At 38.4% G+C, this 23,990-nt stretch overlaps 2 protein-coding genes across 4 annotated transcripts in view; one reads left to right on the top strand and one right to left on the bottom strand.

Moving 5' to 3' along the window:
- LOC106085990 (tyrosine-protein kinase Btk29A) overlaps positions 1-23,990 on the top strand; it is a 491,172-nt gene that overhangs the window by 63,510 nt on the left and 403,672 nt on the right. The gene's annotated exons all lie outside the window — the stretch shown is intronic.
- Positions 10,087-11,758, bottom strand: LOC106085993 (clavesin-2). 2 transcript variants are annotated; one of them, XM_013250488.2, is made up of 4 exons: positions 11,229-11,758; positions 10,750-11,119; positions 10,406-10,671; positions 10,087-10,324 (listed from the first exon to the last, which is right to left on the bottom strand). In XM_013250488.2, exons 1-3 carry the CDS (start codon positions 11,519-11,521, stop codon positions 10,441-10,443), a joined length of 894 nt encoding a protein of 297 aa, XP_013105942.2. In that variant the 5' UTR covers positions 11,522-11,758; the 3' UTR covers positions 10,087-10,324; positions 10,406-10,440. The 2 variants fall into 2 exon arrangements, with proteins under 2 accessions (XP_013105942.2, XP_013105941.2); XM_013250487.2 differs by lacking the exon at positions 10,087-10,324 and having other exon boundaries at positions 10,330-10,671.

Raw genomic sequence — 23,990 nt, 5'->3', positions numbered from 1 at the left:
GTGTCAGCCACATGACCAATGAGAAAACTCCATTAACCTCACGACAACCCCTTCAGACTTGTTGAGGTCTGCGAGACAGCTGACAGTTTAGTACGAATACTACATGTCTCCGATCACCATCAGCCTTATCCAATCTACCAATCTTCCAGTCGGTGGTTGAAAGATTGCGATTACATTCCCTTAGTCTTCCAAGTATCGCTTCAGGATCTGAGGGAATCCTTGGTATCCAAGCATGCGCCATTGGTCGAGAAGGAATATCTTCCTTCTTGACTAAATCTAGTGCTGCACCGGGCCAGATCTCACCAATCTTTTTTTAGAGCACAATGACACCTTTCAATTGAGCGTTGATCGCCGAAGGCAATTAGTTTGTATCGGCCTCGATACCAGCCTGCATCGTCACAAAAACTGGAGGAGATCCAGGAAATTCCGCAAGGACTTCGGAGTATACTGATGACAGTCTATTGATTATCCCACTCCAATTATTCCTAGGTATGCAGCCCGGTTATTCTTCCTTGTCGAGAACTGTTATCTCCAAACTGTGTCTAGCGACATTAGCAAAGGTTCTTGGAGCCATCTTACTGTTGTTCGCCCTAGTTCTTTTAGGAATGGGATGCACTCCAAGTGACCGCAGCCTTTTGGCTGACTGCGGTGCAGTTTTCGAATCTAGACGTGTAGTCTTTGGTGTAGCCTGCGCAGCGAATTCCCGAGTCCAATTTAGGGAATCTCTCTCCTTATCAGTGAGAGTCTTAGGATCATTCGCCCCAAGCCTCTCAATAAACCTGAGAGCTATGCAACTTCTATTATTCCAACCTCTGAAAGGGCGTGTTGGTTTGCCGGGGAAGGCCGATGGCGTAGGCAAATTATAGGCATGCGAAGAAGGAATAGGTTCGGCCTTGTCCTTTAGACTCGAACCAGGTGTCTTCGTCAAAAGCCCTTGCTGACCAGTCGTCTGTCGGTTAGTGGAGCCTGGAGCAGCCGCTCCACCAGTCGAGGTTTCAGTAGCAGACAACATGCTACGCAGCTGTTGGGTCTTTGGAGTCCATTCTAAGCCTACTCCTGGGTTCTAGATCTGCCGCTCCACTGGAAACAGACGCAACTTATCAACCGCCTAATGGATACCTCTATCGCAGTTATCCTTGAGTGACTTAAATTTTTCTTCCAAAAATAATGACCTATAACGAGTTACAGGAAAATTCTTGGGGAGTGAAATAACAATACGCCCGCTCCACTCAAAGGCTGGCAAATGTAACACCAAATAGACATCGACTTTAACCTCCAACTTCCGACATACTTCTGCCGTTCATGGAGCGAACAATGTGTCTTAAGATGTGGTGGCCGACATCTTCTACAATAATTTATTGCAGTGCAAAAGGCAACAAGAAGGGTGAGGTGCTTAAAGACAGGATCCTAAAATTGTTCGCATAGAATACGATCTCGATTCCCTGTGGAATGAGCGGTAGAGGTTACAATTTCGATTATATAATCTCACCTTAGGGAACTGCCTGTTTCTCTCTAGGGAGTTTCGATGTTTTTATCTCTAAATTCGAGAAAACGACTGAAGACCACTCAGATAATTTGTAATCCAACGTCTTTGACCCGGCTGAAGGGACGTGCTAAGTTATTCCGATTCAGGCTAACAACTTATAATCTAATCTTTATTTGAAACATTTTTATTTGTTTGTATTTTTTTCTTTTGAGTCTAAAATGCATTTACCCGAAATTAACTTTCTTGCTGAGGAATTTTTACATTGTGGTTTCTGGGTGGGCGTTGATAGGTAGCAGCTTGTCTTAAAAGTTGATCAGACTTAAATTCCTGTTAAGTCCGTTTTACAACTTTTCGCAATATTCCAACAAAAAGGTGACGCAAACATTGTGGTACATCCTTTTCCTTTCACCTTTTTTCTCTTCTCTCACTCTCTTGCGTCTAGTCCAACGTCACATCTTATTAAGGTTCGTGTTGATTCCACCACAATTTCCAGATTGTTTCAATAGCAGATTTTTATTGCTTTCGCATAGACTTCTTCATGGCTTTCGCACGCAATGCAGCACTTCAACCAACCAAACGACCATGCACTGCAGCAGTAGGAGCAGTAGCTGAAACTCTAGTCATTAGACGGTAAACTTTATGTATTTTACTTGGAGGTATATTGTTCTTCTGGCCAACTCACACAACCGCTGTTCACTTCGTCTTAATTATTTAAGACTGTTTGGAAAATGTTGATGCGAAAAGGATTTTTATTGCAAATAAATCCTTCAAAATATGTTTTCACACTCTTAACGGGGATGTACAAAGAAACGATGAGTGAATTAATGGTGGCCCAGCTGATGATGCTTTGTGAGAGGCAGTGGCGTCAAATAGAAGATGAATCATGAGAAGAAGTTTAGAAGTTAAAAAAATAAGAAAAAAACTAAAGATAGTGAAATTCAATAGTAAATGGAAGGTGATCTGGGCCAAATTAAGAATTTTCAGAAATTGTAAAATTAACAAGAAAGCGTGCCAAATTTGACCGGGCCGAATATTGGATTCCGCTAAAAATGTACCTTTATTAACGGAGTTTGTATTTGAATTATTTTGGTCTCAAGAAGATATCGGGATCGGGATATCGGTACTTAGAGGGGCCTCTATCACCATATTAACCGATTCGGATAAAACTTGGCACTGATATTGTAAGTCATAAGATTGGGGTTTAGGACAAACTTCAGCCAAATCAGGTTAAAATTTAGGCTACTAAGGGCTGAAGAAGTCAAATCCGGGGATCGGTTTATATGGGGGCTATATCTGTCTAGAGACCGATTCGGATCATACTTGGCATGGATGTTGGAAGCCATAACACATGTTTATTTCCAAATCGGATGAAAATTGAGCCTAGACCGATTCGAATCATACTTGGCATGAATGTTGGAAGTCACAACTCAAATCGGATGAACACTTAGGCTTCTTAGGGCTGAAGAAGTCAAATCCAAGGATCGGGTTATATGGGGGCTATATCTGTCTATAGATCGAATCGAATAATGCTTGACATGGATGTTGGAAGTCATAACTCAAGTCCTCGGATGAAAATTGAGGCTTCTAAAGGCTCAAGAAGTCAAATCCGGGAATCGGTTTCTATGGGGGCTATATCTGTTTATAGACATGGCGTGGATGTTGGAAGTCATAACACACGACTTTGTTCTAAATTTCAGCCAAATCGGATGAAATTTTAAGCTTCAAGGGCTGAAGAAGTCAAATCCGGGGATCGTTTTATATGGGGGCTATATCTGTTTATAGACCGATTCGGATCATACTTGGCAAGGATGTTGGAAGTCATAAGACAAGTCTTTGTTCCAAACTTCAGCCAAATCGGATGGGAATTTAGGCTTCTAAGGGCTGATGCAGTCAAATCCGGGGATTGGTTTATATGGGGACTATATCTGCTTCCGAATGGATTCGCATCATACTTGGCATGGATGTTGGAAGTCATAACACAAGTCTTTGTTCCAAATTTAAGGCCAATTTGATGAAAATTGAGGATTCTAGGGGCTCAATTTTCATATGTTTGGGCTATATCCAAATCTGAACCGACATGGCCCATTTGTAATCCCCAAAAATCAACATAAATAAGAAGAATCTGTGCAAAAATTCTAGCCGCTAGCATTACGCGTTTGACCGATATTGTGATTTCGATAGACGGACGGACGGACATGGCTAGATCGATTCAAAATGTCGAGACGATCCAGAATATACACACTTCATGGGGTCGCAGATCAATATTTCGAGGTGTTACAAACGTAATGACTAGATTAGTATATCCCCATCCTATGGTGGTGGCTATAAAAATACTGAAAGTGGTCCAATTTAAAAAATTTTGTAAAATTGTTCTGAACGGAAAGTAAAGAACTTTTGACGACTTTATTTCCATACCGGACCACATAACTAAATACCGCAGAGCGAACTCTTTTTGTAGAAAAGTTTTATTAATTAAAAATAGTGAATAGTTCCGTTGAAGAGTGAATAGTTACTGTGAAGAATGAATATTTTTTTGGAATACCAAGGGACTTACCAACGCGTAATTATCTTCTTTGATGTTTACTCCAGAATTCCTGCAGTGGGGAATATAAAAGGGAATTTCCTCTTTGTAAGGCATTTCATTCAATTACATATTTTATGCTTCCTACCACCATTTATTGCATATCACCTGTTAACACCACCTGTTTACATCCTCTTCTGATTTTATATTCCTATCTAGCCTCTACGCCCTTGCAGCCCTTACTTGCAGGCATTTTTCTCAGATGACTGTTTTCAGCGTTGTACTACTTGTCTGATGATTCACTAAAATTGGATATTAAAAAAACACAAAAATGGGGGAAAAAATCTCTTATTTAAGTTGTTTACAACTGTAAGACAAGTATCTAAAGAGCTTCCATTGAAAATCAAGTCGTAAAAAAGTATTTAGAATTCTCCAATGACTGAGTGGCAACATCAACTTTTTACAGCTCTCTTGATTTAGTGTTAATAATTTCGAATAAATGTCTTAAGCATAACTTCTGTTTGAAGCAATTCTTTTGTTTTCGCCCTAATAGGAAGGTTTTTTAGTTCCATTATGGATGAACTTTTGATTTTGACACTACTTGTATTCTTTAACATTTGTTTCATAGCTGTCTTTTTATTTTTACGTAGGCAGTTATCGCAAATGTGTTAATTTCCACAAACTAGAAGTTGAATCCGGGGATTGGCATATGTGAAGGATATGTAAAGGCTGCCAATTGTAACACCAACATGTTTGCGATAGTTGGTGATCGAAATTTATCTGCCCTCAAGTCTCATCCATTTGCCGATGTAGTTCCGTTATTCATGTAGTGAACAATGTGGTTGAAGATTTGTCAGCGCTAGATCGGTGAGGTAGAGGTTTAACCCATTGCAGATGTCATAAACGCGGGGGCCTGAAGTCTTGCAATAATCGTCCGCATATGAAACGATATCCATGCCGGAATGAACGGAATGAGGATAGGTAGCGGAATTCCATGCTTCGCCCTATCCGGCTTCGATTTCTTATCCCTAAATTCCAAATACGTTTCAGTCCAACTGTTCCAAGTGCTATAAATTCCGATAATGTTCGTTAACCACCCTGTTGATTTCCGGATTCACTTCCCCGAAAGTGGGCTTAGCAACGGAAAAGTCGCTGTTACGTTGTCATCCCTATGCCTGGTGCCAAGAGTAACCTAGCAGTACCTACACCTTGCCAATACCGTCTCTTAAACTACAGCGCTTCAAGTGTCTGAGCCATAAATTCGGCCAATGTTCGTTGAAAACCCTGTTGATTTCCAGATAAAGTTCCCTATTTTTTTGGGTCTGCAAAATCGTAGCAAGGAGTACCCTCACGGTCGTATGTGAGTTCCGCCGTTTGTGCCCAGCATTAGGAGGGGATAATCACCGCTGAAATTTCTTTCCGATGTTCTCGCCAGGGTTCAAACCCAGGTGTTCAGCATCATAGGTGGACATGCCAACCTTTGCGCTACGGTGGCTAAAAATTTCTCCCCAAAGAGGTGTCGCACTGCGGCAGACCCTTCGGACTCGGCTATAAAAAGTAGGCCCCTTATCATTGAGGTTAAACTTGAATCGGACTGCACTCATTGATATGTGAGAAGTGTGCCCCTGTTTCTTAATGGAATGTTCATAGGCAAATTAGCATTTGCACTATAGGATACGGGTAAACTAATTTTGTCATTCCGTTTGTAACACCCTGAAATATTCGCGTAAGACCCAATAAAGTATATATATTTTCTTAATTTGTATGGCAATTTAAGTCGATCTAGCCATTTCCGTCCCTCTGTCTGTCCGTCCATCTGCCGTCTGTGCGTCCCTCCGCCTGTCGAAAGCACGCAAACTTTCGAAAGAATAAAGCTAAGCGCTACATTAATTTTTATTAACGTAGGTCGTTTGGAATTGTATATGGGTCAAATCGGCCAGTGTTTTGATAAAGCTGTTATATGAACCGATCTCCCGATTAGGCATCTTGAGCTTCTAGATGGCGCAATTCTTATCCGATTTGCATTTTCCATTTTCCAACAACTCTGCCAAGTATGGATTTGATTTCTTGAGCCTCCAGAAAGCGCAATTACCACACGATTTGATAATAATTTTGCACGTGGTGTTTTAGTAAGACTTACAACAACTATGCCAAGTCTGGTTAAAATCTAATTCTTAGGTTCTAGCGGTCGCAATTGTGGTCTACATAGGTTCATAACTTGATATAGCGGCCAATCTTCCCAATTTGACTTCCTGAGATTCTGGAAGGTGCAATTGTTATTGGATTTACCTGAAATTTTGCATGTTGTTTTTAAAAATGTACGGTTCTATCAGTTTATAACTTGATATAGATCTTGTAAAGTTCATAAAGACATTCAAAGAACGATCCATGGTGGAGGGTGCATAAGATTCGGCCCGGCCGAACTTAACGTCCTTTAAGCTGTTTAAAATCAATTGGTTCAGTTGAGAATATGGCGTTTTCATCTATTGTAGGGTTCCCCCTACGCTTCCTGCTACGTCTCTAATTACACTTCCTGTTACGCTTCGAGCTACGATGTTTATCACTCATATATGGCTGCTCTTTTCAAAGAAAGGGTAGGTTTTGGTAGCCTCTCCCTAAGGAAAGGGTAGTTTTAGTATCCTTTTCCAACGGAAAGGGTAGTTTTAGTACACTTTCGCAAAGAAAAGGAAATTTTTAGTGCCTTTTCCTAAAGGAATGGGTTGTTTAGTACCTTTTGCAAAGAAAGGGTATATTTAGTACACTTTCGCAAAAGAAGGTTAGTTTTAGTGCCCTTCCCCAAAAAAAAAAAGTTTGTTTTAGGACCCTTTCCCAAAAGAAAGTTTGTTTTAGTTCCCTTTCCCAAACAAAGGGGTACTTTTAGCACCCTTTCCAAAAGAAAGGGTAGTTTTAGTACCGTTGCCCAAAGGAAAGCGTAGCTTTAGTAGCCCTTTCCTTTAGGAAAGGGTAATTTTAGTTCCCTTTCCCAAAGAAAAGCTTAGTTTTCCAAAGGAAATTGTAGCTTTAGTACCCTTCCCCAAACTAAAGGATACTTTTAGTATCTTTTCATAAAGCAACAGGTTGTTACCATTCCCAAAGGAAAGGGTAGTTTGAGTACCCTTTCCCAAAGAAAGGGTGGTTTTAATACACTTTCCCGAAAGAAGGGTAGTACTTTTAGTACCCTTTCCCAAAGGAAAGCGTAGCTTTAGGACCCTTTCCTAAAGGAAAGGTTAATTTTAGTACCATTTCCCAAAGGAAAGTGTAGTTTTAGCACCCTTGCCGAAAGGAAATGGTAGCTTTAGTACCCTTTCCCAAAGGAAAGGGTAGTTTTAGTACCCTTCCCCAAAATAAAGGATACTTTTAGTATCTTTTCATAAAGCAACAGGTTGTTACCCTTCCCAAAGGAGAGGGTAGTTTGAGTACCCTTTCCCAAAGAAAAGTGTAGTTTCAGTACCTTTTACAAAGAAAGGGTAGTTTCAGTTCCCTTTACCGAAGGAAAGGGTGGTTTTAGTACCCTTTCCTAAAGTAAAGCGTGGTTTTAGTACCCTTTCCTAAAGAAAGGGTGGTTTTAGTACACTTTCCCGAAAGAAGGGTAGTAGTATTAGTACCCTTTCCCAAAGGAAATCGTAGCTTTAGGACCCTTTCCTAAAGGAAAGGTTAGTTTTAGTACCATTTCCCAAAGGAACTGTAGTTTTTATGGATGTGTAAGTACCCGTTCCTAAAGGAAAGAGTAGTTTTAGTACACTTTTCCAAAGAATAGGGAAAAAAATAAAAACTGTAGTTTTTATGGATGTGTAAGTACCCGTTCCTAAAGGAAAGGGTAGTTTTAATACACTTTCCCGAAGAATAGGTATGTTTTAGTACCCTTTCCTAAAAGAAACTGTAGTTATTATACCCTTCCTCAAAGGAAAGTAAATTTTTTGTACCCTTTCCCAAAGGAAAGGGTAGTTTAAGCACCCTTTCCATAAAGAAAGAGTAGTTTTATTACACTTTCCGAAATGAAAGAGTGGCTTTAGTATCCTTTCCCAAATGAAAGAGTAGTTTTAGTACCCCTTACCAAAGTAAAGGTTAGTTTTAGTACTCTTTTCCAAGGTAAAGGGTAGTTTTAGTACCCTTTTCCAAAGAGAACGGTAGTTTTAGTGCCTTTTTCCCAAAGAAATGTGTCGTACTCTTTTCCAAAGGAAAGGGTGGTTTTGTACCCTTTCCCTAAGGAAGCCGTAGTTTTAGTACCCTTTCCTAAAAGAAACTGTAGTTTTTATACCCTTCCTCAAAGGAAAATAAATTTTTTGTACCCTTCCCCAAAGAAAGTTTAGTTTTAGTACCCTTTTCCCTTTAGTACTCTTTCCCAAAGGAAAGGCTAGCTTAAATACCCTTTCCCAAAGCAAAGGGCTGTTTAAGTACCCTTTTCTTAGGGAAAGGGTGGTTTTAGTACCCTTTCCCAAAAGAAATGGTAGTTTTAGTAGCCTTCCCCAAAGGAAAGTGTAGTTTTAGTAACCTTTCTCAAAGGAAAGGCTTCCCAAAAGAAGGGGTAGTTTAAGTACCCTTTTCTGAAGTAAAGAGTCATTTTAGAACCCTTTCCCAAAGAAAAGTAAAGGGTTATTTTAGTACGCTTTCTTAAAGGAAAGGGTCGTTTTAAAGGATGATTTTTTTGAGGTTAGGATTTTCATGCATTAGTATTTGACAGATCACGTGGGATTTCAGACATGGTGTCAAAGAGAAAGATGCTCAGTATGCTTTGACATTTCATCATGAATAGACTTACTAACGAGCAACGCTTGCAAATCATTGAATTTTATTACCATAATCAGTGTTCGGTTCGAAATGTGTTCATTCACCGTAACGTTGCGTCCAACAGCATCTTTGAAAAAATACGGTCCAACGATTCCACCAGCGTAAAACCACACCAGTTCTTGAACGGCTTCTGGTTGCTCTTCACTCCAAATGCGGCAATTTTGCTTATTTACGTAGCCATTCAACCAGAAATGAGCCTCATCGCTGAACAAAATTTGTCGATAAAAAAGCGGATTTTCTGCCAACTTTTCTAGGGCCCATTCACTGAAAATGATTTGCAAGCGTTGCTCGTTAGTAAGTCTATTCATGATGAAATGTCAAAGCATACTGAGCATCTTTCTCTTTGACACCATGTCTGAAATCCCACGTGATCTGTCAAATACTAATGCATGAAAATCCTAACCTCAAAAAAATCACCCTTTAGTTTAGTGCTCTTTCCCAAAGGAAAGGGTGGTTTTAGTACCCTTTGCCAAAGTAAAACGGAATTTTAGTACGCTCTCTTAAAGGAAAGGGTAGCTTCAGTACCCGTTTCCAAAGGAAAGGGTAGTTTTGTACCCTTTCCCTAAGGAAGCCGTTGTTTTAGTTCCGAAGGAAAACATAGTTTAAGTAATATGTAGTTTAGACCTTCTAAAACGATACATTTTTTAACAAAGAGAATGGTCCCATCCAATAAAATATTAGCTCGAGCTAAAGATGATATTTACACAAATGTTTTCAAAATAAATACCACAAACTCCACAAACGTGTGTGAGATATATTCCTATACGTCATGTACATACAGTTGCCTTCTGGGAGGTCCCTTTCTTCCTTTGTCTGCTTGTCTTCATCGCTTTGAGGCCGTTTGACCCGTTGTCTGACTTGTCTGTTATTTAAAGTATGCAGGTTTAATAAAATTTTGGAGTGGCCAACGCATGTTAGGCTCATTAAGAACTCGCAACACGTAGTGGCGATAATGTATCTTTGTCCACTTTTCACTCTACTACACCACAAGCAGTTGACTGAAAAATCATAAAGTAAACATTTCGAAAACAGCTCATAATGATTAATAAGCCTGATGGTAATGTTGCGGTTAGGATTAATCATCCAGTCATGCATCACTATCCCCATTTTCCCTAAATTAAATTGTATTGTATGTTATTCCGATGGTCGTATGGACAATGATTTTTCGTCGAATTTATGAAATGTTTTTTTTTTTTACTACACTCTGTTATGTTGCTTGTGATACATAGAACTTAAATTTGCATACTTTATTTATTCGCAGTAACCACGCCAATCCAGGTAATTAAAATTCTAATTACCTTTGGAGCGCATGAGTATAAGAGTGTCTTCTTGTGGTTAAATAAATAAACAGTTGCCGAACATGTTTGGAATTAAGACCATATTCCAAATGTATTGGAATAGTTTTGCGGGAAATTAAGAACATAAGCCTTCTTTAACTACCATTGAGGCGAAGAGAGGTTTTTTATGGGTTTGCAAAAACTTAAAGCGTGACTAAGCGATACAATAAATCGTCAATTCGTGGCATCAAACTGAATAAAGATAAAAATATTTATTAATATTTAGTATTTCGACAAAATTTCAAATGGGGAAAATTCCATGGTCTTTTGGACCTTTTTCATGGATTTTATGTCTTTAGTAAAAAATTCTAAGAATTTTTTAATAGACCACCAATATCATTTGCTTTCCTTGGGTGTCTATTTTGAATTATACCGTACATGTAGTCCTCTTCAAAATATTTATGATTTACATTCCAAATTTTGTCATTATCTTTAACAAGTTGGTCCAAGTTGCCATTGGAGCCACCATAGTCTTCAGGTAAATACTTCTGGGGAATCTGTTCAGTTAGTTTAGTCATATTTTGACCGCAAATGAAAAGCTGTCAAGTTAAAAATAAAAAAAATATTTACAGACTAGGAACATATCTCCATTTAGGCCAATTCACATATGTACTTACCCTGCGCCTCAGTTCTTCGCCAAGGAAGAGTGAAAGCAATTTGAACAAATGTTCCGCTCCCAATGGAACATTGACAAAACAAATTTTGCGAATTGTTAGGGGTAGGGATTTTTCATAGAATTCCACAAGGCGCCGTACAACAGCTGGGGTATAATGCCGAATGTGTGCCATTGAGGCGGAGGACATATCAAAAACAAAGATAATGCCACATATACAAGCATAAGGATCGCTAAGGATAAGCGACTCATTCAATGCGTTGCATACAACCAAAATTTCTTCAATTCGATAGATTTTGGGGGAATACAAATAGCGGTAGAATACAATCCGGGAACCACAATCATTTAGGGGGATAGGCAGCGGTGTAACACAACTATGGGGATTTTTATTTTTTTTTTTTGAGTTATAAGTAAAAAAGATTTTATTTATTTATTTTTTTTTTTTGATTATAAATGAAAAAGTTATTATCGTCATGCTCTTACCCCAAATTATAAATTTCTCGAAATCTGTTGCTAACGAACTGTACTTCACTTGGAAATTTTGTTTTGTATGTTAAGAACACTTCGATTCTTCGTTTAGCCTCTTCCAAATTGTAATGGCTGTGTCTAAGGAATTGCACTAGAAATTGATCATCAGTTCGGGCTTTAAGATGTGACTGATCTGTTATCCATTGCTTTAATTTTTGTAAATAATTTGGTATTCTCTGAGGAATTTCATTTAATTCTTCATTGGCAATTCTTTGCAATTCTGGCTTTAAAGGCTGAATTTTAGACATATTTGATAATCTTTTATATTTTTAATTAACAAAATAGCGTAGAATTATTAGAATGTAGACACCACGGGTTTGATTTATCAACTGCTGCAGGAAATTTTTTTTTGATTAGATGCAGTATGTCAACAATGAAAATCGTCGTATTCAACCTATCAGCAGTCATTGGCTTGGTCTAAGGTGATTCACTTTAAAAAATTTTTAATCTGGATTGCCAAATCTTGAATTATCGATTTAGACTGATTTAGACCGATTTAATATTGTCTTTAGGAAATGATGTCTTAAAGTTGGGTTATTTTGTCGCTCAAAAGGGAAAAATTAATAAATGTTTGTGTTGACATATTCTCTAAAATAGCTTCAACCTGTGGAAGTACTGTGGTTATTTTCAAATGATGATCAGGCAGTGTTTAGAGTGTTCGAGCGAAAAATATTTTTTATGAATCCCTTTGCGTTAACGCAGAGTATCGATGTCGTAGGAACCACGACATTGAAATAGTTAAGGGTTTTAAATACAACAACTGCGTTTGCTCTTGTTAAGTATTATCATACAATAATACAATATCATGGCATTAGCGTAGGTTCTTTACGAGTCGGTTTGTCCATCTTTTTCGACTTTATTTCAAGGTGCGATATTGCAATACAATGCGATTAATGGCCGCAAATCCAGATATCTTAAAGAATATTCTTAAAAAAAAAAACTGAAACAATTGCAATGCATTATTACTGCGTATTATCTGATAACCTCATGTTGAAGTCATTTAAAGATAAGAAGTAAAAGCGTGCAAAGTTCGGCCGGGTCGAATCTCATACACCCTCCACCATCGTTCGCATTTGTCGAGTTCATTTCCCGGTATCTACTTTTAGGCGAACAAAGGATAAAAGAAAAGAATTGCAATGTTATTGGTGCTATATCTAGTTATGGTCCGATTCAGAGACCATAGTAGAAGTCATTATGTAAAATTTCAGCCAAATCGAATAAGAATTGGGCCCTTTAGGGGCTCAAAAAGCAAAATAGGGAGATCGGTTTAAAGGGGAGCTGTATCAGGCTATAAACCGATTCAAACCATATTTGCCACGTATGTTGAAGGTTATGGGAGAAGCCGTTGGATAAAATTTCAATCAAATCGGATGATAACTGCGCCCTCTGGAGGCCCATGAAGATCGGTTTATGTGGCAGCTATATCAAGTCATAGACCGATTTGAACCATATTTGGCATAGTTGTTCGAAGTCAAGACAAAACACGCTGTGAAAAATTTTAGCCAAAATCGGGTAAGAATTGCTCCTTCTAGTGTCTCAAGAAGTCAAGATTCAAGATCCATTTATAGAGAAGCTATATCGGGTTATGGACCCATTTGAACCATACCTAGTACAGTTGTTGAAAATTATGCCAAAATGATATGTGCAAAATTTCAAAAAAATCTGATATGAAGTGCGCCCTCTAGAGGCTCTGTAAGTCAAGTCCTTAGATTATAGAGTTAGACCGATTTGAACCATACTTAGCACAGTTGTTGGAAATCATAACAAAACATTTCATGCAAAATTTCAAATCCAAATCGGATAAGAATTACGCCCTCTAGAGTCTCAAGAAGTCAAGATTCCAGTTCGGATTATATGGCAGCTATATCAGGTTATGAACCGATTTGAATCATACTCAACACAGTTGTTGGAAGTGATACCAAAACACTACGTGCAAAATTTCAAATCCAAACGGACGAGAATTGCGCCCTCTAGAGGCTCAAAAATTCAAGATACAAGATCGGTTTATATGGCAGCTATATCAGATTATGAACCGATTTGCGCCATACTTAGCACAGTCATTGGAAGTCATAACAAAACAACTCATGCAAAATTTCAGTCAAATCGAACGAGAATTGCGCCCTCTAGAGGCTTAAGGAGTCAAAACACAAGATCGGTTTATATGACAGCTATACCAGATTATGAACCGATTTGAATCATACTTAAAACACTTGTTGGAAGTGATACCAAAACACTACGTGCAAAATTTCAGTCAAATCGGACGAAAATTGCGCCCTCTAGAGGCTCAAGAAGTCAAGACACAAGATCGGTTTATATGGCAGCTATATCAAAACATGGACCGATTTAAACCATACTTAGCACAGTTGTTGGAAGTGATACCAAAAGAGCACATGCACAATTTTAGTTAAATTGGACGAGAATTGCGGTCGGTCGAATTGCAAGATCGGTTTATATGGCAGCTATATCAAAACATGGACCGATTTGGCCCATTTACAATCCCAACCAACCTACACTAGTAGGAAGTATTTGTGCAAAATTTCAAGCGCCTAGCTTTACTGTTTCGAAAGTTAGTTAGAAAGTCCGTCCATCTATCTGTCGAAAGCACGCTAACTTTTGAAGGAGTAGAGCTAGCTGAAATTTTGCACAAATACTTTTTATTAGTGTAGGTCGGTATTGTAAATGGGCCACATCGGTCCATAACCAGATACAGCTGCCATATAAACCGATCTTGGGTCTTGACTTCTTGAGCCTCTAGAGGGCGCAATTCTCGTCCGATTTGATTGAAATTTTGTACATTGTGTTTTGATGTCACTTCCAACAACTGTGGCAAGTATGGTTCAAATCGGTCTATAACCTGATATAGCTGCCATATAAACCGATCTTGAGTCTTGAGTTCTTGAGCCTCTAGAGAGCGCAATTCTCATCCGATTTGGCACAAATTTTGTACAACGGCTCCTCCCATGGCCTTAAACATACGTGTGCAATATGTTCAGAATCGATCTATAGCTTGATACAGCTCCCATATAAACCGATCTCCCGATTTCGCTTCTTGAGCCCCGAATCGGACTATAACTTGATATAGCCGCTCCTCCGTCCTTATGCATTGAACTTTGTTTGCCTAAAAACAGATACTGCGCACAGAAATCGACAGATGCGACCATGGTGGAGGGTATATAAGATTCGGCCCGGTCGATAGCACGCTCTTACTTCTTTATATATTATTTAAATATTTTTAAATATTATATATATTGGGTTGCTCAAAAAGTAATTGTCGGTAATATAGTCGGCGTTGACAAATTTTTTCAACGGCTTGTGACTCTGTAATTGCATTCTTTCTTCTGCGCGAAATTTTGTTTACATTTGTTTGTTTGTCGTCAATTTTAATATGGGTACCACATGTATTGAAAGAAATTCATTTAACAAACCCAATCAACGCTTGTTATATGCACCTTAAACGCAATGAATTCGATCCGTTTTTAAAACGAATCATAACTGGAGATGAAAAATGGATAGTTTACAACAACGTTAGTCGAAAACGATCATGGTCCAAGCATGGTGAACCAGCTCAAACCACTTCAAAGGCTGATATCCACATATATATATAGTCGGCGTTGACAAATTTTTTCAACGGCTTGTGACTCTGTAATTGCATTCTTTCTTCTGTCAGTTATCAGCTGTTACTTTTAGCTTGCTTTAGAAAAAATTGCGCGAAATTTTGTTTACATTTGTTTGTTTGGCGTCAATTTTAATATGGAGCCCACAAAGGAGCATTTTCGTCATATTTTACTTTATTATTTGCGTAAAGGAAAAAACGCGGAGCAGGTTGCTAAAAAGTTACGAGATGTGTATGATGATAAAGACAGTGTCAAAATTAGTTTCGCAAATTCCGTTCTGGAGATTTTTGACCAAGTCAAAGCATTAATCGAATTGGATCGTCAGGTAACTGAGCGTGAGATAGGAGAGAAGTTAAATATACCAAAATCAACCGTTCATTATCACATAAAAAGTCTTGGACTGGTGAAAAAGCTTGATATTTGGGTACCTACGTGTATTGAAAGAAATTCATTTAACAAACTGATTGGGTTTGTTAAATGAATTTCTTGTTATATGCACCTTAAACGCAATGAATTCGATCCGTTTTTAAAACGAATCATAACTGGAGATGAAAAATGGATAGTTTACAACAACGTTAGTCGAAAACGATCATGGTCCAAGCATGGTGAACCAGCTCAAACCACTTCAAAGGCTGATATCCACCAAAAGAAGGTTATGCTGTCTATTTGGTGGGATTGGAAGGGTGTGGCATATTTTGAGCTGCTTCCAAGGAACCAAACGATTAATTCGGATGTTTACTGTCAACAATTGGACAAATTTATTACAGCCATCAAGGAGAAGCGACCAGATTTGGTCAATCGTAAAGGTGTCATATTCCACCAGAACAACGCTAGACCGCACACATCTTTGTTCACTCGCCAAAAACTGGGTGAGCTTGGCTGGGAACTTTTGATGCATCCACCATATAGCCCTAACCTTGCACCATCAGACTACCATTTATTTCGATCTTTGCAGAACTCCTTAAATGGTAAAACTTTCGGCAATGATGAGGCTATAAAATCGCACTTGGTTCAGTTTTTTGCAGATAAAGGCCAGAAGTTCTATGAGCGTGGAATACTAAATTTGCCAGGAAGATGGCAAAAGGTTATCGAAAAAAATGGCAATTATATATTTGATTAAAGTTCATTCTAAGTTTTATTAAAAATGCATTTACTTTCTTTTAAAAAATCCGCAATTACTTTTTAGGCAACCCAATATATATATTTTAAATTAGAAATTATCTTTAGCTTTGTCCGTAGTATACATCTATTTAAGCCTTTGTGTTCTTATTCTTCTCTTTTTAGGTAAGCTTTATATTCTCCTTTGATTCGGTAAGATACAATTTTTTTAAAAAGTATAAAAAAATGGGTGGGCTTTTTACAATTTCTTGGATTTATTATGTGCTGCGTCTGTTAGATTAGGTCAGGGTCGCTGTTTCACAGTATAACATGCACGTTGGACTCCCAAGCCCTTAACTCGGACTGCGTTGACCCGAAAGACTTCTGGTTAACCAGATTTACTGACGGTAGTTCTCTAGTCTGCGTCTTTTGACATTGTCGAATCATTTTTCTCAGTATGGCTAGTGTATTGTTTTAAATATAATTTTATGCAACTAAAGAATATTGTCAATAAAGTTGACCTACTGTTTTAGCCTATTATCAATTTGAATTAATTATTGTACCCTCATATGTCAAATGATGTGCAACCTCATCATTAGAGGGCTTAACCTTAAAAGTTGCTATAAATTCGTAACTCGCAAAAAAGCGTTTTACTTTTTATTCAAACCTGTTGTAAACACCTCGCTATCGGCAATGGTAAACATCAAACCTCTCAGTGAAGAATTGCAAAAAATTGCTAACAAAGAGCTGAATGAGGACACAAGCAAGATACTTCAGTCCTTAGAGAAGCTTAAGTCTTGGATTGAGCAACAACAATATGATCTGAAGATCCGCAGTGATGATCAGTTCCTTATACAATTCCTGCGAGCCTGCAAATATAATCTGACTGAGGCCCAAGACAAGTTATTGAACTTTTACACCCTAAAGAACAATTTTCCAGATTGTTTCGATGTTGTAAATGTGGACAGCCAAAAATTTCGAGAAATTCACAATATGGGGTAATATTTTCGCAATTGTCAAGAACTTTATTTTTTGATGCCTAAGAGTTTCATCCAATTTCAGCTGTGTATCCGCACTGCCAAAACCCTTGAATGGTTGTGGGCCTCGTATTGTAGTCTATCGTTATTTGTATCCACATGAGAAATATTCTATGGAGGAAGTCATTGCTATTTGTGAGGCTACCATTGAAACATTTATCATGAACGATGCCTATGCCTGTATATGTGGAGTGGTATATTTGCTGGATATGGGCCAGCTTTCATTTGGCCACATACGCCAGTATACACCAAGTCTATTGAAAAAGCTTGCAGCGTTCTATGAGAAGGCTCTACCCTTGCACACAAAGTGTTTTTGCTTTTTCAATGTTCCTCCAGAAGCGGAGGAATTTTTTAAACCTTACCTCAAATCTATGTCTTCTGAATTTAGACAAAAGGTAAGTTATTATATTGCAATACTGGGGTAGCCAATTGAAAGAAGTCTTTCAAACTAAATTTTCTTTTGAAGTGACAACAGATTTTGATTCTGCCATCTGAAGAACAAACTGCTACCTGTATTAAACCTTGTTTCTATTTTAAGGTTTTCATAAGTGGAAAAAATTTGAGCAATATCACGGACATCATACCCCTTCAATATTTGCCTGAAGAATATGGTGGCGAAAATGGTTCTTTGCCAAAGTTAGTCCAGGAATTTAATAAAGTCTTTGATTATCATCGGGAATATTTCAAAGAGAATTCCCACTATGGAATTAATAAAAATCTTCGACCCGATAAACCTCTGTTGGTGGAATCGCCCATGAAAATGGGTTTGGTCTAAAATTTTGAATTTTCTGTTTTTTTTTTTTTTTTTTTTTTTTGGACAAAATTAGTTAAGTATTTCTAAGATTCAGCCCAGCCTAACTAAGCAAGCTTTTATCTGTTCACTTCACACTCACTACTTAAATGAATTAGAATTTTTTTGTTGTATATCAAAAGTTTCTTTAGTACCTTGTTTATGTCTTGTCTGGAATATTGCATATCATTCGTGAAACAAAGTTACCGCTACATGACACACTTTAAAGAAGAAAAACATTTCTGCATAAAAATCACAATATTTAAGATTTATTTCTTCATTCGAAATGAAAATGAAAAAAATAATGAAATTCCTTGAAATTTTAATAAAACAAGGAAACAAGCAGGCAATCTTCTTATCAGTGCACATTTGTTTTTTTTTTGTTTGTCTGTGTCTGGCCAAACAAATTATAAAGAAAGTTTCATCAAAGAAAGAAATTAAAAGAAACAACAGGGTGTGCCATCTTAAGAGTGAATTAATTTATTTGACAAATGGTCACCGTCCTGTAGTCGTAGAATGCCCTATGATCATGTATTTATTCAAGGATTGCAGTTCTTTCAGTATACCATTCATCCAATAGTTGAGTGTTTATAATGAGAGAAGAAAGATTTTTCAATAAGGTATTGATACCAACTTATGGTTCACCCATTAAAATAGCATAAGCGCGGCATAAACAGTTGTGTGAAATGTTTAGCATAAATATGGCTTATTCATATGTAGGCTCCCATGACGCTAGAGTAGAATCGTCCCAAAACGAATGTTGTGCGTAATAACCCCAAGAGCAGTGTGTTTTATTGCAAGGCGTAGCTTGAGGCAAGTTTTTCCTTAAATTCTGGGATATCTTTACATAACAAATTTTGGGCGAAACTGTATTTCAAACCAATGAACAAATTTTACCCATAAACGCTGACCCTCGATTCCCTTGTCCGATTATATATATTATTGGGTTGCCCAAAAAGTAATTGCGGATTTTTTAAAAGAAAGTAAATGCATTTTTAATAAAACTTAGAATGAACTTTAATCAAATATACTTTTTTACACTTTTTTTCTAAAGCAAGCTAAAAGTAACAGCTGATAACTGACAGAAGAAAGAATGCAATTACAGAGTCACAAGCCGTTTTTGGGCAACCCAATAGTTATAGTCAGGTTCGGTCCATAAATGAATTGAATGTTGAAGGCCATAGGAAAAGTAGAAGTCATTGGGTAATAGTTCAGTCCATTGGGATAAGAATTGCGCCTTTTAGGGGCTCAAGAAGTATAATCGGGAGATCGGTTTATATAGGAGGTGTATCAAGCTATAGATTGATTCAGACCATATATGACACCTATGTTGAAGTTTATGAGAAAAGCTGTTGTACAAAATTTCAGCCAAATCGGGTAAGAATTGCGCCCTCTAGAGGCATAAGAAGTCAATATCTCTGATCGGTTTATATGACAGCTGTGTCAAGTTGTGCACCGATTTGAACCATACTTAGCACAGTTGTTGGAAGTCATAACAAACATCTCATGCAAAATTTCAGCCAAATAGGATGAGAATTGCGCCCTCTAGTGGCTCTAGAAGTCTAATTGGCCGCCATATTAGGTTATAGACCACTTTGAACCATACATAGCACAGTTGTTGGAAATCATAATAAAACACTTTTTTTCAAAATTTCAGCCAAATCGGATAAGAATTGCGCTCTCTAGTGGCTCAAGGAGTCAAGACCCAAGATCGGTTTATATGGGAGTTATATCAGGTTATTGACCGATTTGAATCATACTTAGTATAGTTATTGGAAGTTATAACAAAACACTTCATGCAAATTTCAGCCAAATTGGATAAGACATGCGCCTCTAGTGGTTCGAGAAGTCAAGATCCAATATCGGTTTATATGGCAGCTATGGACCGACCGTTCTACACTGATCAAACGTAATTGTGCAAAATTTCAAAAGGCTAGCTTTACTCCTTCGAAAGTTAGCATGCTGGTCATGAGCGTGCTGGTCATGAGAGGATCCGTCGTACAAAATTTCAGGCAAATCGGATAATAATTGCGACCTCTAGAGGCTCAAGAAGTCAAGATCCCAGATCAGTTTATATGGCAGCTATATCAGGTTATGAACCGATTTGAACCTTATTTGACACAGTTGTTGAAAGTCATAATAAAATACGTCATGCAAAATTTCAGCCAAATCGGATAGGAATTGCGCCCTCTAGAAGCTCAAGAAGTCAAATCCACAGCTATATCAGGTTATGGACCGATTTGAACCATACTTGGCACAGTTATTAGATATTATAACAAAACACTTTGTGCAAAATTTCATTCAAATCGGATAAGAATTGCGCACTCTAGAGGCTTAAGAAGTCAAGACCCAAGATCGGTTTATATGACAGCTACATCAAAACATGGACCGATATTGCCCATTTACAATACCAACCGACCTACACTAATAAGAAGTATTTGTGCTAAATTTCAAGCGGCTACCTTTACTCCTTCGAAAGTTATCGTGCTTTCGACAGACAGACGGACAGACAGACGGACATGGCTAGATCGACATAAAATGTCGCGACGATCAAGAATATATATACTTTATGGGGTCTCAGACGAATATTTCGAGTAGTTACAAACAGAATGCCGAAATTAGTATGCCCCCCATCCTATGTACAAAAATTTAAATAAACATAAAAAACAAGTAAAAAGGCATTAATTTCGGCCGGGCCGAACTTTAGATACCCACCACCTCGGATATATATGTAAACCATCTGTCGACATAATCCGGTGAAAAGTGCATAAGCAACTAAATCGAAATATGGTCCCATTAGAACAAAATTCGGCACGGACAATGAGTGGTCTGATAAGTACAAGTCATTGTTCAAGTTTGTAGAACAAAATATTGACAGGTATATCCAAATATAGACCGATCTGAACTATATACGACACGGATGTCGAAAAGCCTAGCATAAGTTACTGTTACAAATTTCGGCGAAATCGGACAATAAATGCATCTTTTATGGGGTCAAGACCTTAAATCGAGAGATCGGTCCATATTGCAGCTATATTGAAATCTGGACCGGCCATGGCCAAGTTGCAGAAAGATATCGAAAGCCCTAACACAACTCACTGTCCCAAATTTCGGCGATATCGGACAATAAATGTGCCTTTTATGGCCCCAAAACCTTAAATCGGGAGATCGGTCTATATGCCAGCTATCCAACTCTGGACCGATCTGGGTTAAATTGAAGAAGGTTTTCGAAGGGCTTAACAAGGCTCGTTATACCAAATCTCGGCGACTTCGGACAATAAATGTGCCTTTTATTGGCCCAAGACCTTAAATCGAGAGATCGATCTATATGGCAGCTATATCCAAATCTGAACCAATCGGGGCCAAATTGAAGAAGGATTTCGAAGGGCTTAACACAGCTCGTTATACCAAATCTCGGCAAAATCGTACAATAAATGCGTTTTTAATGGGCCCAAGACCTTAAATCGAGAGATGGGTCTATATGGCAGCTATATCCAAATCTGGAACGATCTGAGCTAAATTGAAGAAGAATGTTGAAAGACCTAAAATAACTTATTGTCCCAAATTTTAGCGAAATCGGAAAATAAATTCGCTTTTTATGGGCCCAATCGAGAGATCGGTATATATTGCAGCTATATGCAAAACTGGACCGATTAGAGCCAAATAGAAGAGGGATGTCGAAGAGCTTAACAAAGCTCACTATACCAAATTTTGGCAAAATCGGACAATAAATGCGGCTTTTATGGACCCGAGACCTTTAATCAAGTGATCGGTCTATACGGCATCTATATCAAAATCTGGACCGATCGGGGCCAAATTGAAGAAGGATGTCGGGTGGACTAGCTCAACTCACCATTTCAAATTTCAGCAAAATCGGAAAACAAAAGTGGCTTTTATGGGCCTAAGACCCTAAATCGGTGGATCGGTCTATATGGGGGCTATATAAAGATATAGTCCGATATAGCCCATTTTCGAACTTAATTTAGCTTATAGACAAAAATGAATCTGTGCAAAGTTTAAGCTCAATATCTCCATTTTTAAAGCCTGTAGCGTGATTTCAACAGACCGGCGGACGGACATGGCTAGATCGTCTTAGATTTTTACGACGATCAAGAATATATATGCTGTATAGGGTCGGAAATGGCTATTTCGATGTGTTACAAACGGAATGACGAAATGAATATACCCCCATTGTTCGGTGGTGGGTATAATAAATAAACAAGTTAAACCGTATTAAGTTCGGCCATTCCGTACTTGGATACCCACCACCATGGATATAATCAGCATCCTGTTTTTTTTAATTATATTGCAAATGCAAATATCCCCTTGAACATCCCACTAAGGAAAAATTTTTTAAGCCCAATGATAAGGGGTCTCCTTTTGATAGCCGAGTGCGAACGGCGTGCCGCAGTGCAACACCTCTTTGGAGAGAAGTTTTTATATGGCATAGTACCTTACAAATGTAGCCAGCATTAGGAGGGGAAAACCACCGCTGAAAGGGTTTTTCTGATGTTCTCGTCAGGATTCGAATCCAGGCGTTCAGTGTCATAGGCGGACATACTAACCTTTGCGCTACAGTGGCCTCCAGGAGGGGAAAACCACCGCTGAAAGTGTTTTTCTGATGTTCTCGCCAGGATTCGAATCCAGGCGTTCAGTGTCATAGGCGAACATGCTAACTTCCGCGCTACGGCGGCCTCAATATAACACTATATATAATATACTGTCCGATCTGCATAAATCATGATGTCCGATCTGGACCGAAATCGGAAAGGGTGTCAAGGGATCTAATATTACTCATTGTTTCAAATTACAGCGGAATCGTATAATAAATGCAACTTTTATGGTTTTAAGACCCTAAATCGGCAGATCCTTCTATATAACAGCTACGTGATCCGATCTAGATCATAGTCGGATCGGATGACAGGAGGCTTAAAATTATTTTTAATCAAGTAATAATTGCAGCCTAACTTAATCTTCCGAATTTCAGTGAAATCAGAAAATAATGCGCAAATTACACGATTTAGATCCTAAGTCGGTTTCTGAGAAATGTAATATGTGGAATATTTCGTGATGGTTGGGGAACAAATACGAACTCCACCTCGATTAAAATAAAAATGACAGGCGGTCAGTCAATGCAGAAAGGAGACGTGGACAGACGGGCATAACTAAACCAAATCTCCGCTTGATACACATTGCAGTGGTCGGGTAACCTTTTCGATATGACCAGTTCTAGATCTTTGGAGTACACCCCAAAGCCTACCTGGTCGTTTAGTTTGGAACCATCCATATATTAGTCTATGAAACTTCTATTATCAGGGATATCGTAGTTCCAATCGGTTCTATCAGGAATAGTAGTACAGTAACTTTTATCAAAAAGCGGCTCAGGAAGGGGGTGTATCTTACACTACCCGGAACATCGGATATTGTATCAAGTATTACACAGCGTCCGTAGCCGCCACATGACAAATGAGAAAGCTCCCTTAACCTCACGACAGTGGTCAATGCAATTTGTCTAGCCACAATGTCCAGAGGCATAAGATGTAGCATTAAATTCTATGCGTCAGATGGTATCGTCCTCAGTGCGGCTGTGATGCACAAGCAAGCCATCCTGTGGATCCGGTTAAGTATTGAGCAGTAGGTGGACTCTTGAAGCACCGTCCACCAGACCACAACACCATATAGCATTATAGGTCTGACAACTGCAGTATATACCCAATGCATGACACGCGGTCTAAACCCCCAACTTTTGCCAATCGCTCTCTTGCAGGTGTATAGGGCAAGAGTGGCCTTTCTTGTCCTTTCCAAAATGTTGGATTTGAAGCTCAATTTCCTGTCCAGCAAAACACCCAGGTATTTTGCGATTTCTGTAAATGGATCACTTTCTCCTTCCAAGAAGACAGGTTCCACTGTAGGCAACTTGTATCTCCTGGTGAAAATAACTACTTCTGTCTTGCACGGATTTATACCTAGAACTATTTCGGTCTACTAAATCACAGAGGTCCTCCTTTTTCCCGAGTCCGAACGGCGTGCCGCATAGCGACAACACTTGGTAGAGAGGTTTTAACATTACAACTTTAATCTCACGTATAGAGCCGACATTAGTAAGAGGAGAGTTTAGAAAACTTGCTCCAATAATTCTTTCACAAAATTTCCCCCTTGCTATTATTTTCACCACAAC

This window comes from Stomoxys calcitrans, chromosome 3 (genome assembly GCF_963082655.1).
Source record: "Stomoxys calcitrans chromosome 3, idStoCalc2.1, whole genome shotgun sequence".
Lineage (NCBI taxonomy): Eukaryota > Metazoa > Arthropoda > Insecta > Diptera > Muscidae > Stomoxys > Stomoxys calcitrans.
This window is presented reverse-complemented; position numbering and strand designations above follow the sequence as displayed.